General features: G+C 46.2%; 1 protein-coding gene across 1 annotated transcript in view; it reads right to left on the bottom strand.

Annotated features, from left to right (window-relative positions):
• Window positions 1–7844: 7844 nt before the first annotated feature.
• Window positions 7845–18402, bottom strand: part of Adra1b (adrenoceptor alpha 1B) — a 131329-nt gene continuing 120771 nt past the window's right edge. Inside the window, exon 4 of the mRNA XM_050138561.1 lies at window positions 7845–8982. Coding sequence (XP_049994518.1) covers window positions 8384–8982 — 599 coding nt within the window. The 3' untranslated portion in view covers window positions 7845–8383. The remainder of the gene's footprint in view (window positions 8983–18402) is intronic.

The raw sequence follows: 18402 nt of genomic DNA, 5'->3' as shown, positions 1-18402 counted from the left end.
GGCAAGAGCAGAAAACACAGAAATCCGACTGCAAATACTTCCACACGTAAAGGAGGAAGTTGAAACCTTCCTGCATTATTTAAAAGGCACGAAAGCTTAGTGGTAGACTTTCCTAGTTTGTGCGAATAAGGAGGATTTAGGTTCAATCCCTTGTATTACAAAAGTGTCATTCGCCTGAACACTGGGCTTCTTCCTTGTGGGCAAGAGTGTACATGTAAACCAACCGGGAACCCAGACTGGAGGGTAGAAGTTAAAGCGTGGAAAGCAGCGAAGCTCGTCCTGGGGAGGGAAGGAGAGACCTCTCTCTCTAACACAGCGCTGGGGAAAGTGGGTCCCAGAAGATGGTAGACATTGTCAGGCTATCCAACTAGTTGTCATGTATATTCGTCCTTACAAGATGAAGGTATCTGATGTGCAGACAAAATAGTGGTTTGTAAGAGGATCAGGGTTTCCAAAAACCAAACAGCAGTTGTTTGCGTGGGGGGTGCAACCTAGCCCCGTTCCCAAGGCAATGATGCTTTAGAGCAATGCAGGCATGGTGGAACATGTCTGTCACTCCAGCACCGCCGAGGTTGAGGCAGGAGGATTACCTGGAGTTCAAGCCTAGCTTGCGTGAGTTCCAGGGCTGACCTGAGTTAATATGTAATGTCCTGTTTCTGGGATGATGATGATGTTTGGTCATGGACCAACTGTGTCTTAAGAGTATAGACAGATCAGATGCCTGCCTGGGTTTTCTAAAGCAGTTGGAAAGAATGGGAGGTAGGATATGTCTGTTTTTTTTTTTTTGTTTGTTTTTTTCTTCCTGAAACAGGGTTTCTCTGTGTAGCTTTGGCGCTTGTCCTGGAACTCACTCTGTAGACCAGACTGGCCTTGAATTCACAGAGATCCTCCTGTCTTTAATTTAATTCCGGATTGCTGGAATTAAAGGTGTACACCACCACCTCCAGACATGTCTGCTTTTTTTTTTTTTAATAAGCTTTCTGAATAATCCTTCCCCTCTCCCGGTTTTTGTTTGTTCTATCATTTTGTTTGAGACAGGCTCTTGCTCTGTAGCTCACCTGACTTGGCACTCACTGTGTAGCACATGCTGGCCTTCGAACCTCTGATTCTTCTGTCTCCATCTCCCAAGCGCTGGCTTCACAGGTCTGCACCACCACACCCGGAAACTCTCCGAGTCTGAGAACTACAGCCTTTGGTTTAGATGCAAGAGCCATGTTCTGAGTATACAACTCCTTCCAAAGTTGAATCTCTACTCCAGATGTTCAGATGTGGGCCTGTAATCCCAGCCCTTGGGAGACTGAAGCAGGAGAACTTTGGTGATTTGGAAGCTAACCTTGGCTATGTAGTGAGGACCAGACCTTCTTGCAAGGTGACTCAGCTGGTGAACAAGCTAACCACTGAGCTTGACATGAAGTTTGATCTCTGGGACCCACATGGTGGAAGAAGAGAACTAACTTGTACAGATTGTCCTCCGGCCTTCACACACTCAGGGTGGCATGTGGCCTGCTCCTGTTTATACAATAAATAAATAAATAAAAGTAAAATAATCAGAAATAAACAATAAGAACAAAACAGTGCCAGACTGTGGCTAAGTTGGTAGAGAACTTGCTAACAGGTATGAAGCGCTGGGTTCTTATCCCAGCCCTGCAGTAAGCCAGACGTATTGGTACATTCCTGTTATTTTGGGAAGGTGGAGGCAGAAAAATCAGGAGTCCATGGTCATCCTCCATTACACAGTGCATACCAGGCCAGCTTGGGTTATATGAACCTCTCTCAAGAGTTCCTCTCCTTGATAGTGCTGACCTATCATTAATATTGATACCATTGAATATTAATTAGCTTTTTTGGGAGAGGGGGGAACAGCGTTTCCCTGTAGCTTTGGCTGTCCTGGAACTCACTTTGTAGATCAGGCTGGCTTTGAACTCACAGAGATCCACCTGCTTCTACCTCCTGAGTGCTAGGATTAAAGGTGTGCACCACCATGCCCTGTATGGTATGTTTCTTATATTTTTCTCATTTCTCTGTTTCCTGCTCATTGATTTCTCATTGTAATCATGTATAGAAGATTATCTAGTTACTTCAGTTTTATCTGTGAAGCTTGGGGCTTAGGAGCATTAAACCTCAACAAAAACTAAAACCCAAATCAACTAACTAACCACAGCAAAACCCACTGAGACCTGGGGAAGGGTGTCTAACAAAAAGGGCTAAATTTGTGACTTTAAAAAGTTTCAAAAGACAAGTATCACATGGAAAAATCTTCCAGCCACTTTTCTCATCACTGTGACCAAATGCTTGGGCAGAAACAACTTGAGAGGGGGAGGATTTCCTTTGGCTTATGGTTTCAGAGGTCATGGCTGCAGGACATCATGTATTCAATCAGAATACCACTGTGGCATGTTACTGTGTAGCAAGACAGTTATTCCCTCCCTAGAGAGATGCAAAGTAGAGGAGAAGGAGAAACAGGAAGAATCTGGGTCAAGATGCAGCCCCTCCCTACATGCTCCCAATGACCTAGGTCCTGCCTCCTTCTTTTTACTGCCTCCCAGTAATGCCATACATTAAGAATCCATCACCATCCCATCCTCAGTGGAAGACAATGCTTGATGATGAGGCCTAACCTGCTGAGAATGATGCTGGGCCATCTACCCCTGTGACACACTTGATGTGGCAATTGCTGACCTAGTGTGTTCGAGCCATACTGATTTCCCTGAAACTGAACCTGGGTTTTCTTTTTTCTTTAAAACTTTTATTTATTTATTTATTTATACAATGTTCTGTCTGTATGCCTGCAGGCCAGAAGAGGGCGCCAGACCTCACTACAGATGGTTGTGAGCCACCATGTGGTTGCTGGGAATTGAACTCAGGACCTTTGGAAGAGCAGGCGATGCTCTTAACCACTGAGCCATCTCTCCAGCCAGCCCTGAACCTGGGTTTTCTACATTGTATTTTCAAATCTGACATAGGCCAGATCCATCATTCTTATTGCTTCCCCTCCCCGACGCCGCCTCTGTGAATTTAGATTCTTCTGTATTTTGATGGAATTAGATTTGTTGAGAAATCTGTAGGCTGATTTTCATGTGTTCATTGGGAGATTTAAGGCATGAATAAAACATGAAACTAGCCTCTCTATACTAATTTTCCACTAGCTATCATGAGACCAATTAAAATTTAATTTCTTAGATTTATTTATGTATATGAATCTTTTGCTTGCATGTATGTATGTGCATTGTGTATGTATGTGAATCACATATGTGCTTGTTGCTATTGGAAGTCAGAATAAAGTGTCATATCCTACAGGGTTGAGAGCCACAGTGTAGATGCTGGGAACTGAATCAGGTCCTTTAAAAGAGCAACAAGTGTTCTTAACCACTGAGTCATCTCTCCATAATTGTTTATTCTCTCTCTCTCTCTCTCTCTCTCTCTCTCTCTCTCTCTCTCTCTCTCTCTCTCTCTCTCTCTCCACGCCTGCATACATACCATGGTGCATGCTTGAAGGTCAGATTAAATCTTATGGGAATTTGTTCTCTCCTTTCACTGTGGATTTTGGAGATTGAATTCATACCATCAAGCTTGTAGGGAAAGGACATGTACCTGCTGGTTCATCTTTGAGACAGGATCCCATGTAGCTCAGGCTGGTCTTGAACTCCTGATCATCCTGCCTGTGCTACCATGTGCAGATATGTAACCAGATATTTGAAGAAGCTGCTGATGTTGGAAATATTGAAGATGGCTGGATGGAAGGTATGGGATACATGCCTGTAACTCTTAACACTTTTGAGACTGAGGCAGAAGGATTGTTGTGAGTTTGAGGTTCACTTCAGCTACCCAATAAGTTCAAGGCAGTGTGGATATGTGACACAATCCTGTCTCCCAAACCAAACCGGAACAAATAAGATTGTGCTGATTCGTGCAAATTCTTTCACACTTTGTCTTCTTTATCTCCCATCCTAACCTTGGGAGTTAGGTGCTAAACAGATCCTCAGCTTACATGCAAGACTTGGCGCATAGGTGGCATCTGGTCTGCGTGGGAGCACCGACTTGAACCCCAGTGCATGTTCACAGCTGTTCTGTGCCTCCTTCTTCAGGCCCTCACCCACAGCATGTGTGCTGTCTGAGACACCCAGGCTTTCTTTCCCCAGTCATACTCTTAGCACCACCAGCAATATGTGTGTGTGTGTGTGTGTGTGTGTATGTGCAATTTGTGAGCATGTGTGTGTGTGTGCATGTGCAATTTGTGAGCGTATGTGTGTGTGTGCGTGTGTACGTACGTGCAGCTGTGCACCTGATGTGTGTTTATGCAGAGGCTAGAGGTGAACGCTGGCATCTTTCTCAATCATTCTTCACTTTAGCTTTTGGGACAGGCGCTCTCACTGAACCCAAAGCTTGCCATTTCAGCTGGACTGACTGGTCAGTGAGGCCCAGTGTCTACCTGTCTCCGTCTCCCCAGTGCTGGGGTTACAGATGTTCACCATGGTGCCTGGCTTCATTTTTTTTTTTAGTTATTTTTTGAGAATCTTGTATATATTTATATCATTTCCACCCATCTCTCTCCCTACTTTAACTCCTCCAGTGTTCTCCTACCTTACTCACTCCCAAATTCATGACTTTTTCTATAATTATTGTTGCTACACACACACACATGCATGTGAACACACATGCACACATACACACATGCATGCGCGCACACATGTATCACACATACCCGCGCACACACACGAACATGCACACACATGCAAACACACTATCCTGAGCCCATTTAGTGCTGCTCTTACATACACGTGTTCAGGACCGACCACTTGGGTTTAGATAATCTACCAGGAGGTTCTTCACTAGAGAAGACTGATTGCCTGTGCCTCCCCCTCCCCCAGGCCCCGCAGCCATCGATTGCCTGTAGCTCTTTCTCTAGGGGTGGGAACTCGTGAACTCCCCCCTGAGCTGTCATGTGGGCTAGTGCTGTCATTATGCAGGCCTTACTTAGGTAACCGTACTTTTGAGAGTTCATGAGTACGGCATCCCTGTCTGGTCTAGAAGGATGCTATGGATCCTGGTCTTCTGGCTCTTACAATCATTCCACATTCCCTGAGCCGTAAGTATAGGGGTTGTATTGCATATGTAGATTGGGGCCGGGGCCCTGTTTTTCTATGAGTGCTGGAGATTCAAACCCAGATCCCCATGCTTGTGCAGAAAACACTTTATCCACGGAGAGGCACTTCCTCACTCAGCCCACGATGCTTTAGTAACTTAAAAATACTTTTTATTGAGAAAGTGTTTTGGTAGCTCAGGGTTGCAGAGGTTGGCCCTGAACTCCTGATCTTCCTCTTGCCTCACTTCCCAAGTACTGGGATTATAGGTGTGCTAGACTAGTCCAACTTTTATTCATGTTTTAAAATTTTATCTCTTTGAGTAATGTTTCTTTAAGCTTCAGGAAACACACACACACACACATATGTATTTGTGTTTTTTTTTTTTTTAAATTTGTTTGTCTTAAGACTATCTCACTCCACAGCTCAGGCTGGCCTGAAACCATGTAGCCCAGTCTGTCTTCAAACTAACCTCAACTTTCTGAGGTTGCAAAAGTAAGACACCGGTTCCAGCCCACAACATTCTTTAAGTCTGTGATGAACATGTGTCTTTCTTTTTAAAGATGAACCCTGGCAAGGCATGCTGGCACACAGCTATATACCCAGCACTTGGGAGGCCGAGGCAGGAAGATGATCCTGGACGGATAACAAGACCTATCTAAAGAAAGAAACAAACCGAAAGAACCCCCTGCAGAGAAGTGAACCCCGAGACCTAAGGCTCTGGAGTCTATGAACAACTTGAAGTTCTTTTTTGGTCTGTATATTTAGATTTCCTAAATTTCAAATATCCACGCAGACAACTGAATAAGGAAAGCCTTATTCATAGCTATGCATAGCTGCCGTTTGCTGAATGCTCACTGAGTGTCTGGCGCGGTGTTTGCTGTTCCGCCCTCACCGTATTCTTCTGTCTCCTCAGGGCTAAAAGTACACACCATTGTTTATCGTCCATTTCTCATAGTAAATTAAGTTGAGGTTAGATTGGTGACATAAACTGCTGAACATGACAAGCTGCTGAGTGGCAGAGGTGGGATTTGATCCTGGCTCTGGAGGGAGATCTGTCAATCCAGTCTGCCAGGCCACTTGCTTAGCTACTCTGATCGGCAGATTTACTCTGACTCACGTCTGAGCTGTGACAAATGGACCTACAGCATTCGGGTGGTCAGAGGGTATAGAGTGATGCGACTTTGTACTAGGCTGGAGTCCAGATCACAGACGACCTGGCCATTCCCAGAGCTCTGGTAAACTGCCCTCTGTGGGCCAGCACACAGTGAGGGATGTGGAGAGGCCAGTGTCATGCTGGCTTGGCTCGAGGCTGTTCTGGAGCCCAGTACTCTCTGGGGGTGCTAGCTACTACTTGGCCAATGTTCACTCTGGAAGGAGGCAGGCAGCTGCCACCACTCTGCATGCTCCCCTCCACCCCCAACGTCTGGGCGACCTCCAGATACCAGACACTGATGAACTAACTGTATCCAAGCAGCGCAGGAAATGCCTTTGGTGCCTGTGGTTTCAGATTTCCAAGATCCAAATTTAAAACCTGAATCTGTCCAGACATTTGCATGTCCGTGTTGGGACGCCCGGGAACAACATCAGTGAACCTTGGTACTTCCTGGTGGGCTGTAGGAGCATGCCTGTTTGTGAGATGGGAAAGGAGGTCAGAGATAGCAAGGCAAAGTGCCTGAGGCCCGGCAGAGCCAGGGCTTGACCCCAGGTCCGGCTGGGCCAAATTGCTTTCATTCTACAAGACCTGCAAGACCTGCGAGGTTCCGGGGTGACCCGGACAGGCCCAGGGAAGGAACTGAGGGAGGAGGAAGCTGAGAAGGCCAGGCTCTGTCCTCTCCATGTGTCCCCACTCTGTTCTCTCAGGATCCTGTAGAAGGATCACTTGAAGGAAGATTTGTGCTGCTAATAAAATGTGTTTGGAGGACCCAAGTTATTTCTTTTTCCCTGGGAATAATAAGGTTTATCTCCCGCTTCTATGTAGGAACAAGAAGAGGTGGTTGGGAGGATGTCCTCAGTTGTAGCATGGTAACACACAGTCCTGGAGACACAAGCAAAATTAATGGGTTCTTGTAACTTTGGTGAAACTTGGGCAAATTCTTTTAAAAAATATTGCTGTTGCATTTTAATGTGTGTGTGTGTGTGTGTGTGTGTGTGTGTGTACATGTGCCACACACCACAGTGCCTTAGAGGAGGTCAGAGGATAACTTGGCCAGATTCAGTCCCCTAATTTCACCACGTGGGTCCCAGGGATCCAATTCAGGTTGTCAGGCTTGGCAGGGAACACCCTTACCTGCTCAACCATCTAGGCGACCCTCGCCAAATTCTTAACCCCAGTCATCCATCTGTAGAAACAAGGACTTGGCTGAGATAATTCTAGTTCACTTAGGACACCTGGGCATCTAGGATTAACTCATGACATCCTAGATGGAGGATTCTAAATTGCTTGATTTTTTTTTTTTAAATTTTGGTGTGTGTATTTGTGTGTATACTTTTTGGGATGGCATTGTCTATAGTTTCTGTGGTATTGACTCCTGTAAGTTGTCCTTGGGCCCCCACACCTGCTGTGGTACCTGTTCACCCTTACAGCGAAATAAAATAATAAATACAATAATGGTAATAGCAACAGTATCACTTATAATGATAGCTTAACCCCTTTCCCCCTTTGTCTGTCCCAGAAGAAAGGACCTAGAATTTGATCACACATGAAGGAAGAGGAAACGCGAGGCTCTCCTTGTCTCTCTCCCCACAAATTACTCAAAGCCACACACGAGAAATGATTTTTAATATCTGACTTGGTTTCCAACCCCATTAAAGTGCCAACATTGACCAGAGAACACGGAGGGGCTTGAGAGGTACAAAGTCAAGAGACGAACAATAAAACCTGACTTCGCCAGGGCTCACACACACTCTGCCTCCACGCGCAGGCGGGCAGGCCCCCCACAACGCACCCATGCAGCCCACACGTACACCGCACAGACACACGCACGTGTACCCACAGATAAATACGTATACAGGGGACTCTTAATATATATATACAGAGAGAAAAGAGAGAGAGACTTAAGTCCCGGCCGGCCGGCGTCAGGGGGCCCCCAGGCTCTCAGCATGCTCAGCCCAGCTCTCCGCTGTACCTGGCACCCATGCCCCTGCCAGAAAAGCAGCTGCCCCTCTCCCCACCCCCTCCCCCTTGTCCCCTTGAGACCCTGTGTCTACCCGGGGCTGACACTTTTCCCCCACGCCCTCCCTCCCCCCACGATGGTGTCCTCCCCCGGGTTGTGTGTGTGGGGGTGGGAAGGAAAGGGACCCTAATAGTGCCCGGGCGCCAGGGGCATGTTGCTCTTGAAACCCGGCTGCCCATTAACCAGATCGGTCGTGGCGTCGCAGTCCCCGTTGCTGGCGTCACCCTCGGTGCCGGGGCTCTCCGGCTCGCCCAGGAGCTTGAAGGTGAAAAGGGGCCCGGAGTCGAGGCGGCTGCGACGGCCCTGAGGCTCTGGCAGGCTGAGCAGCGCCCCGGGTTTCCACTCGGGGAAGGCGCACAGCTCCACAGGTGGCTGCGCTCCACGACCCAGGTAGCCCGGGCTGGGCGAAGCCGAGGGCAGGGTCCTCTGGCTGCCACTCATGCAGCTGCCGCTGTCGTCCAGAGAGTCCTTCCGCGACTGCGATCGCTCCAGCGATCCGCCGCGCGTCCACGGCCGATAGGTGTAAGCGCAGCCGCCTAGACGGCGGCGGCGGCGACGCCGGCGGCCACCGCGGCACTGGCACCCAAGGATACGCACGAAGGCGCGCTTGAACTCCTTGCTGGAGCACGGGTAGATGATGGGGTTGAGGCAGCTGTTGAAGTAGCCCAGCCAGAATACCACCTTGAACACGGCGTCCGGGGGCTTTAGGGTGGAGAACAGGGAACCTGCAGGGGTGCAGACAGAAAGACAGCGGTTGGTCAGTACACTCTTCTCCGCTGCTCTCCTAAACTCAGCTTGGTGGCAGTTTCCCCACACCCGTGTTTTGTCCCAGATGATTTTCTATCCCTGCAAGCTAGCCTTTTCCATTTTTAAATAAACGAATTTATTGGGGGTGGGGCAGGTGCTCATTGGTTAAGAGAACTTGATGCTTTGTCACAAAGGCCAGCGTTTGAATGCCAGCACCTACAGGGAGACATCCCCAAATTCTGGATCCAATGCATCTGACGCCCTCTTCTGGCCTCTGGGAACACTACACACATGTACATGTGTACTCATACAGACATACACATAGGGCTTGGTGATGGTGGCGCACACCTTTAATCCCAGCACTCTGGAGGCAGAGGCAGGCAGATCTCTTTGAGTCTGAGGCCAATCTGGTCTACAGGGCAAGTTCCCGGACAACCATGGGAGTTACACAGAGAAACTCTATCTCGGAACAAAACAAAACACAAATAAACAAACGAAATATAAGTCAGGTGTGGTGGAGTACACTTAATTCCAGCACTTGGGAGACAGAGGCAAGTGGAGCTCTGTGAGTTCAAGGCTAGCCTAGATCCCTAGTGAGTTTCAGGTTTACAAAAAAATAAAAAATAAAAATAAGTAAGAAAGAAAGATGAATGAATATCAGCTAATAACTTCTCTTCTGTCTATGAAACCTCTTCTGATTTAGGTAAACAGATTCTATAGTCCCAGCTGTCAGGTTTCACAGTTCAGCGCTTATTCCTTCTACCCACTCGATCTTAGCAATCTCTTGTAATGGCACACCTCATATGGTCCAGGCTGCCTATGCCAGGGGCTTCACCTATATTATTTAATCTTTCTCAAAAACCTAGGGAATATGTACCTATTTGCTCCCATGGTAAGTAGGAGCCATGTTAAAAACCCAAAATGAATGACATGCACCTTTAACAGCAAAAGAAGACAACATAAAAGACTTTAAGGAAATTTTGGAATGAAGGAAAATGACATAGTGCTTCGAAAGGATAATCCACAAGGCAAGAAGAGAAGCTGTTTATATTCTTTCAAGCAGCTAAAAGGTTGATATTAAGAATATAAGAAACTCTCTAACATGGAAAAAGAGCGGAAGAGGTCTTGTGTCCAAGGCCTCCCAGGTTCAGTTCCAAGGACTGCAAAGACAAACGAGGGAATAGCCTTCCTCCTTGTCTGCTAGGGGACTGTCAGCATTTGGGCATCAGTACTGACCTGACCTTGGAGTAACATCCTCAGCTGTGGTCACTAAGAGAACCTCCCGTGCACATTCACTATGTTCCCTTTTAAAACACCTCTCTCTTTCTCTCTCTCTCTCTCTCTCTCTCTCTGTCTGTCTCTGTCTCTCTCTCTCTGTCTCTCTCTGTCTCTCTCTCTGTCTCTGTCTCTCTGTCTCTCTCCATCTGTCTGTCCCACCCACCTCCTCTCTTCTGCTACTCTGTCCCCAGAGGCTGATCTCCCCTCTCCCTCCCCCCCTTTCCTACGCATTTTCCCCCAATAAAAACCTCCGCCACCTGATCTCTGTCACATGGTATCTTTCTCTCTCTCTCACCACTTTTTAAAAATTACAACAGAGACGGTTCAGTGGGTAAAGGCGGTCGCCAGGCAATATGAGTTTGGTTCCTGGAACCAATATGGTGAAAAGAAGCAACTGGTTCCTGCAGTTTGGCCTCTGACGCCCACATCTGCACCATCTCAAATAAATGTTAAAAATAAACAAACAAACAAATCTATATGCTAGGTTATGCCTGTAATCCCAGTGCTCAGGAGGCTGAGGCAGGAGGATTGCTGGAAATTTGAGGTCATTCTGGATTGCATATTTCTAGGTCAGCTTGGGCTTCTGAGTCAGGTTAGTCTGCAGTGCAAAATGAGATTCTGTCTAAAAAACAAACAATCATAAAAAACAACAACAAAAAAAATCAACAACAAAAATCTCCCAACCAACCAACCAGCCAAAGGTGCAAAAGAAAACAGCTCCCCAACACAAAAGCAAGACCAAATAAGAAACCCAGAAGAAGACAGGGTTCCCAGCAGCAGTGCACTCAAAGGAAAAAAAATATAGGCAGAGAAAGCAGATAATTCACACGAATGCAGACAAGATGCTCCAAGTATCAGGCTGTTAAATCCATTGAAATAGAAGCCACAAAGCAAGAAAACATGTTTTCTCAGATGATAGAAAATATTAGGAAGCTGCCAAGTAAGGCTTTGGGGACATGAGGAGCCCCTGACTTTGGCTGCTAACGGGACAGGTTGTGTAGACATCTGGAAGTAGATACTGGCATTATTTGGTTCAACTAAGTGTGAAGTGTGAACACACTTCGAGCTGGGACAGGTCACAGCACTAGAAGAATTTCACATTGGACCATAAGGTGGCACATAGGAGGAGGAGGCCTTGATAGTGTTGTTGGTGGTGACAGAGAATAGGAGAGAACCTGGGGAAAAGAAGGGAGGCATACGTAAACCTGGATAATGTGTAGCGCTGATGACCCACGGTGGCATACCTTATGGCATTATGGAAACAGTCTAAATACACCATTCTTCATGGGAAAAAAGTGTAAAACAGGGTGAGATTTATGAATAATGTCGTTCAAGTAATTCACCAAACAACCATATGTGTCTTGGAGAAACATTTTCAAATTAAGAAACACATCGCAGAACCATATAAAACATGTAGTGTTTGCCTAGGGGTAGAGGCAGAAGGACTTGGAATAGCAAATGGGGATAAAAGGAAATAAATCAATAAAATAAGAGCGCTTGGCATAGACTGATGATGAAGCAATGCTGCGGCCCACAAACACGGCCAGCTTACCCTCCAAATTTGAGACCCTACGTCATTTTATTGCAATGTCAAATTAGAAACAACCTCTATTTTAAATATGAGGCAACTGAGACCTGGAGTGGGTAAGCGGTTTGCTCCTGGTTACACAGCATGTCTGTAATTTAGCAGGCACCGAAACTAAATTCTATCTGAATATAAAATATGTTTTTAAATAAAAAGATGCAATCATTAACACTCTTTTTAGAGAAAGAGGAGCTATAAAAAGAGCAAAGAGAAGATGCAAATTTTAAAAACAAGCAAAACCTTATAATGCAGAGAAAAGTCACATTTAATCTGCGTTATTTTTGAGACAGGATCTAGGTATGTAGCAGGCTGGATTCAAACGTGGAATCCCCTTTGCGATCCATTTTCAGGTTTTCCTGTTGTGTTTACTTATTTATGTATGTAAAACAACAGGACTGTAATTTACAGAACATTTTGTACTTTCAACCCACTACTCCACCATGCAGCCTGTGGCATACAGATTTCCGTGTTCTGTCTTGTGTGTCCTGTCATACAGTGAGCCTGACTTGTGGGTGACTGTGAAATCTAACTTGATGGATGGATAGAGTACTTCCAAGTGGTGTGGATACTTCTAGGATCCCTTCCCTTGGGCTGGTGAGTTGGCTCGGTGGGTAAAGGTGTTTGCTGCTAAGCCTAACAACCTGCGTTTCTTCTTCAGGTTTCCCACAGATGAAGGAGGGAACCTACTCCTGAAAGTTGGCTGCTACCTTCCACTTGCATACTAAGCGCCCCTACTTGAACAAACAAAAGTAAATAAAATGCATTTGAAAAAAAATCTCCCTCTTTGTTTCTGGTTTGTGTTTACATTCTTCTCTGGGGGACACTTTACCTTCCTTGTCATTTGAGGTCTGTTTTACTGTTTTGGGGAGTTCCAACTCGTCTGTCTCCATTTAGCAGCCCGTGGTGGTGGCTGTTATGGGATTGGCTGAGCTACTGGAACAGGACTAAGCTATCCTGGGGTTTATGCCTAGAAAGAGTACTATGCATAATGGATCTCGCCTTTAAACATGGAAACATGGGAGTGGGTTGCCATTTGTGGAGCTGAGATGGATAAGGGTGCTGCTTCACGTTCTGATTCTGACAAATTACACCAAAAGCCTGTGTCCTATCACTTAATCCAAAGATACTGCTTTGGATTGAGACACTGTGCAGAAGGCACCTCCTGAAATGTAGCTTGTAGTGAGTGAACACACCGTGTCCTGTGATGGGAGTGAGCTGTATGTCTTGGGCTATCGGCTTCTTTCCATAGCAGAGTCTGAGGGTCTAGGAAACAGGTCTTAACAAAAGAGGGAAAAGAATGAGAGCCTTATGTGCTACCACGGGAGGACGTTCCAATGAGCACAAAGACAGACAGCCTGCTCCTTCACACGGAGGCGAATGGGAACAGGCATTGGTGGCTATGGACACAATGTGACCAAAGGTGGGACGGATCCAGAGCAAGACAGCCCATTTGCTGGGCATAAACGTGTATCTTTGCCAGGTGTCAAACCTGTTGAAGATGGTGGTGAGTTGAGTAACTACACAAATCACAACAGCTAGTGTGCATCCAGGCTAGCATCTGTACTGTGTGTTGTGTGCAAGGCCTGTGCTAAACTTCCTTACAAAATGACCTCCTGTGGCCACGGCTTTGCAAAGTGTAGGCAGAGGGCTGATGATAGTTTTCCTCATGGGCATCTGTAGCGATACGTTGTTCACTCCTGTTAGTAGAAGGTACTCTTGGCTCTCAGACAGTTCGGGCAGCATAAGGGGTGACTGAATGTAGAATTCAAATGACCTGGCCCGGTGTTAGGAGGTGACTGTGGGACTTTGGAAGTGCCAGTCAGTTCCCTCAGTTTCTCGTCTATAAAGTGGGAACAGTAACTTCTCACAGAATTTTTAGAGTACGTGTCTGAAACTATCTATCTATGTACATGGGGCGTGGTGGCGTGTGTCTAAACTTTCAGCACTTGAGCGGAGGAAGCGGGAGGATTAGGAACTCAACGCACTGTCAACTACAGACTCAGTTCCAAGGTCAGCCTGGGCCACAAGAATCTCTGTTTCAAAAAAACAAAACCAAAACAGAAATGAAAAAATAAATATAAGGAAGAAGTAAATGAGAAAAGAGAAAGGAAGAAAACACCCAGGTTAAACCCTTCACAAATGATCTGGCACCTTAAAAATAATAAAAAAGGTGGCTTTTTGAAAGATGCATGGGGGGAGGGTGAAAATGAAACACACACATACAGACACAGACAGACACACACGCACATGTTCCTCTGCATCAGCACGAGTGTGGTTCGGGCACCTTCTTCCTTTAAATAGAAAAATCCACAGCTGCTCAAGATGCTTTCGTAAAATGCTGCAAGATTTGCCTGTGACCTCCTTGCCCGTCTCCCTTGCATCATCCTCAGGTGACTGACAAGAAATCCACCGCTTATAATATCCAGTACAATACAAACGACACACGAGTGGCTGTTACACTACAGTGTTTGGGGAATAGCAAGAAAAAAAATGTCTGTACCTCTTGAGTACAGTCTCAATTTCTACCCTCAAATATATAGGCAAATTATTTATTTATTTAATTTTGTGTTAGGTGGGCACATGTCATGGAGTGGGTAGAGCTCTCACGAGACATCTTCGGGGAGTTATAGTTATCTTTTTCTTCCGTGTAAATCTGGGGTGCTAAACTCAGGTCATCGGGCTTGGTGACAAGCTCCTTTACCCACTGAACCAAGATGGTTAGTTAACCTCTTGGGTGTAGAGCTAGAGGATACAGAGGACCAACACCTCCTGACCAGCCTTCAGGCCACCAGGAACTTCGCTCTGATCCTCCCTGGTCAAGTCAGAGTGACGTCTTTGTTCTGAGCCCCACGGAACACACCGGGGCAGATCTCATTTCACCATTTCATTGCTAGTTTGTTGCTATTGCCAAGCCGTGCCCACTACCCAGACTGTCAATTCCTTCCGGATAGGAAACATTAATTTTACTCTCCCTGCAGATTTATATATTTTACTATAAAATGGTAGTGCTGAGTTAAAGATTACCTGTTACAAAAAAAAAAATCTATAAAGGAATAAAAATTCTTTCTCCAGTCAAGTACAGAGAACCAGAGTTAACAGCTGTGCTTTTCTTCTGGGATTTTTTTTTTTTTTTTTTAACTAGAGGTCACAGTATGTGTACCTTTTCCTAAATTGCTTTGCTCAGATCTTTGCCCTTGCCTGGGTCTACACAGCTATGTCACCCCCTCCAATGCCACACCATACTCTGATCTGGATGCATAGTAATTTATTTTACATGCTCCCTAATGCCAGTCAAGCAGGTGATTGATTTCCAATAGCTACCCGTTGCCAACTGCAGCGATAAAAAGCCTCGGGCATTCACTTTCTCCGCGCTTTGTTTGTAGGCTAAACTCCCCTGTGAGGCATAGCTGGGGCAACTGTGCTTTAGGCACTGACAGCTAGCCGGATAGGCTATTGCCCTTATGGTCTTTCTGGCCCCATTTGTGTTCTGTTTTATTTTCTCTTCCTTCAGACCTTAGTGTGATACCACCCAGCTCTCCAATAACACTTCTGAGACAGGGTGGTGTTCACTCTTCGACTCTGGCTGTCTTCCAACTTTCTAGGCAGCATATAGACCGGCTTTAAATTCAAGATCCTTGGTCTTCACAGTGGAGACTTAGAAGCATTTGTCAGCGTCTGTGAGTCATTCAGCGAGGCCATTTATTGTTTGTTAATTTTTTTTTTTTTTAAAGACAGACTCCCTGTAGCTCAAGCTTGGTTACGTAACTGAGGGTGACCTTGAACTCTGGATCCTCCTCTGTTTACCTTCCCAGTGCCGGGTCCACAGGCGTGTGCCACTCCACCCAGCATCCTCGGAGATTTCTGATGGGTTGGGATGGAATTTGTTTGTGGGTAGAACCTTGAATATCCTGCCTGCAGCCATGTGACCGGGCAAGTTTCATGTGGTCCTTAGGAACCTCAGGTTCTCATCAGTCACAAGGAGTGAGCAGCAGCAACTACACCTGGTGTTGTTTAGGATTAAGCAAGATGCAGTTTGCTAAGTCTGTAGGGGAGCTCTGTGAACCAAGTCTCTGCCCCCAATCAACTCCAAAGTTATAGACATTTACCACATAGTAATTATTCCTGTACCGATGGGTCAGGGAATGTCATTAAAAAAAAATACTTGGGACCTGTGATTGAAAACTTTACATATCATTTTGGGTTAATTACTTTCCCATCTGGGGCCTCAGTTTCCCTTCTTTGACTTAGCTTGAGCCGAGTACTCTGCATCTGTGAAGTTCAGTGTCTGTGAAGTCACATACAGTTCCTTGTGGGGTTAGGGCATGGGGATGGGCTTCCCTTGGCCCGCCACACGGGGGCACTGTGAGTCAGGGACTGTCAGTGCCCCGGTACAGATTCCAGGAATAGTTTGGCTTCTTCTCTCAAGTTCTCCACTGGCAAGTCCCACTCCCCACCTCCACCCCAACACATTGGAGGATTAAGGCTCTACTTGCTGGACCAGCCCATTCCCTGGTAGAAGCCAGAAAGCCATAGTTAACTGGAGAAGGTGCTAAGCCTCTTTGGCATGAAAGAAGATGGACCATGTCTGTCTTTTCCCCTGGGCACCCAAACAGATCCTTTCTTGGAACAGACTGCTAGGAGACAGGAGTAAACGCAACAGGAAAAGTGGGTTCCTGGAAGGCAGGTGATCTGTTCTGGGCGGCAGGCTGCAGCAGGCTCTTTGGCAATGTCACTAACTCGATGTGAACATCGCTTGTATCTGAGCCTGGCTCTGTTTCTCCAGCTAGTGAAACAGTCCCAGTGCTTCTGCCCCTGCTCCTTAGATTTCCGGGCCTTGGCAAGTCGCCTGCTAAGGGACGTGAGTGACTCACTCAAGGTCACTCAGCCTGGTGGAGAGAAGATAGCCCTTAGGACCTAATGGACTCAACACTTGTTTCTGGAGGGGTGGCGTTGGGGAAAGCTATAGGTAAGCAGATCTCTTCATTCTTAGGAACCGAGTGTGGGAGAGGCACCTTGAGAGTGTTGGGCTCAGATGCTTGGAAAAATGAGAGCTTTTTTAAAATTTTTTTTTTTTTTTCCGCAGGGATGAAGAGACTTGATGTTTGCTGAAGGCTGGGCATACTAAAACTCTGCGTGCATTCAGCTCTCATGACTGCTGTGAGCACACTGTCACGCAGCTTCTGCTCTGCTATGGACACCAGTGGGGCTGCCACCAGGAAGCGGACAGTGGCCGCTGTCCACAGGCAAGGGCTCTCACTGTAATGCTTTTACTCATTTGTGCCCAAGGTGGGGTCCACACGGTCTCTGAGCTGCTGGAACGGCATGAAATCTTCTTGTAGTTTTCCCTCCTCAGGAAACATCTGTTTGGCTCTCATATGGTTGTAAATTGACCAGGAATCCTCCAAAGGCCGAGGCTCCTGACCTTAAGACTCGGCTTACTAGTGTCCTTCTGGGCCACCATTTACTTCATATTTTTCTTTAAATTCATGCACATTCGGTAACTAATCTATAGAATACAAGGTGGAGGGGAAGGAGGTTGGAAAAGAAGGAGGAGGTAGGAAGATGAATTAAAACAAATTGTATAAAATTTCCATAATGAAACCTATTTCTTTGTGGGATAATTAAAAATATATCATCTAATAGATGCATCCAAAAGCTATGTTTGTAAATGTTTAATCATTACTTTAATGAACATAAATTCATAAACTAGGCTCTTGTGTGTGTTGTATATGGTGCATGTACATCGCTGCGAATGTACACTGAGGCTATCTGGTGTCCTGCTTGATCACTGTCTACTTCATTCCACCAAGACAGCATTTCTCACTGAACCCTCCTGTCTCTGCCAAGCCCTTCAAGAGCTGGGGTAACAGGTATTTGGGACCATGGTCTGACTTTTTACATGGCTGTTGGGGATTCGAACTCAGGTCTTCATCCTTGCACAGCAAGTGCTCTTACCCACTGAACTGTCTCCCAAGCCCAGAACTATACTGTGAACTCGAGGTCCCTCAGAAAGGAATCAAGGGTCTAGAGAGAAGCTTTTATTACTAGTTGAAAACCTGTGTTATTTGCTATGAATGAAAAGCCGTGGTTAAGAAAATAAGACTGAAACACAATACTCTCAGTACCTTTGGGCCTGTTCCATACTGGCAGGCCTCGGGCCTGCTCTCTCTCCCTCAGAAAAGAGAGGTGAGTACAGGTGAAATGACTTGACATTTTGATGCTAAAGTGAGAGGCATTCCTTTTTGAGGGACCAAAAGTATTGAAAGATGTGACCTGAGAATCCCTTTCTCCTTCAGGTGCTTAGTCCCTGGCACATAGTAGATGCTATGTAAATATTTGATCAGCGACTGAATATGGAATTCAGAGGTTCTTGCCCCATTTAGAGCTGTCATTTGAAGCCATTGCATAGGCCACTCAAACACGTATCAGATTTGATTTGACCAGCAACTGAGGTAGCCCTGGAAAGCACTGTGCTGGTGGCCCCATGGCACCACACTGGTTACTTGGAGACTTGGGATCAGGCTTCTTTATATAT

This window comes from Alexandromys fortis, unplaced genomic scaffold (genome assembly GCF_014885135.2).
Source record: "Alexandromys fortis isolate MF-2015 unplaced genomic scaffold, M_Fortis_MF-2015_v1.1 scaffold_11, whole genome shotgun sequence".
Classification (NCBI taxonomy): domain Eukaryota; kingdom Metazoa; phylum Chordata; class Mammalia; order Rodentia; family Cricetidae; genus Alexandromys; species Alexandromys fortis.
This window is presented reverse-complemented; position numbering and strand designations above follow the sequence as displayed.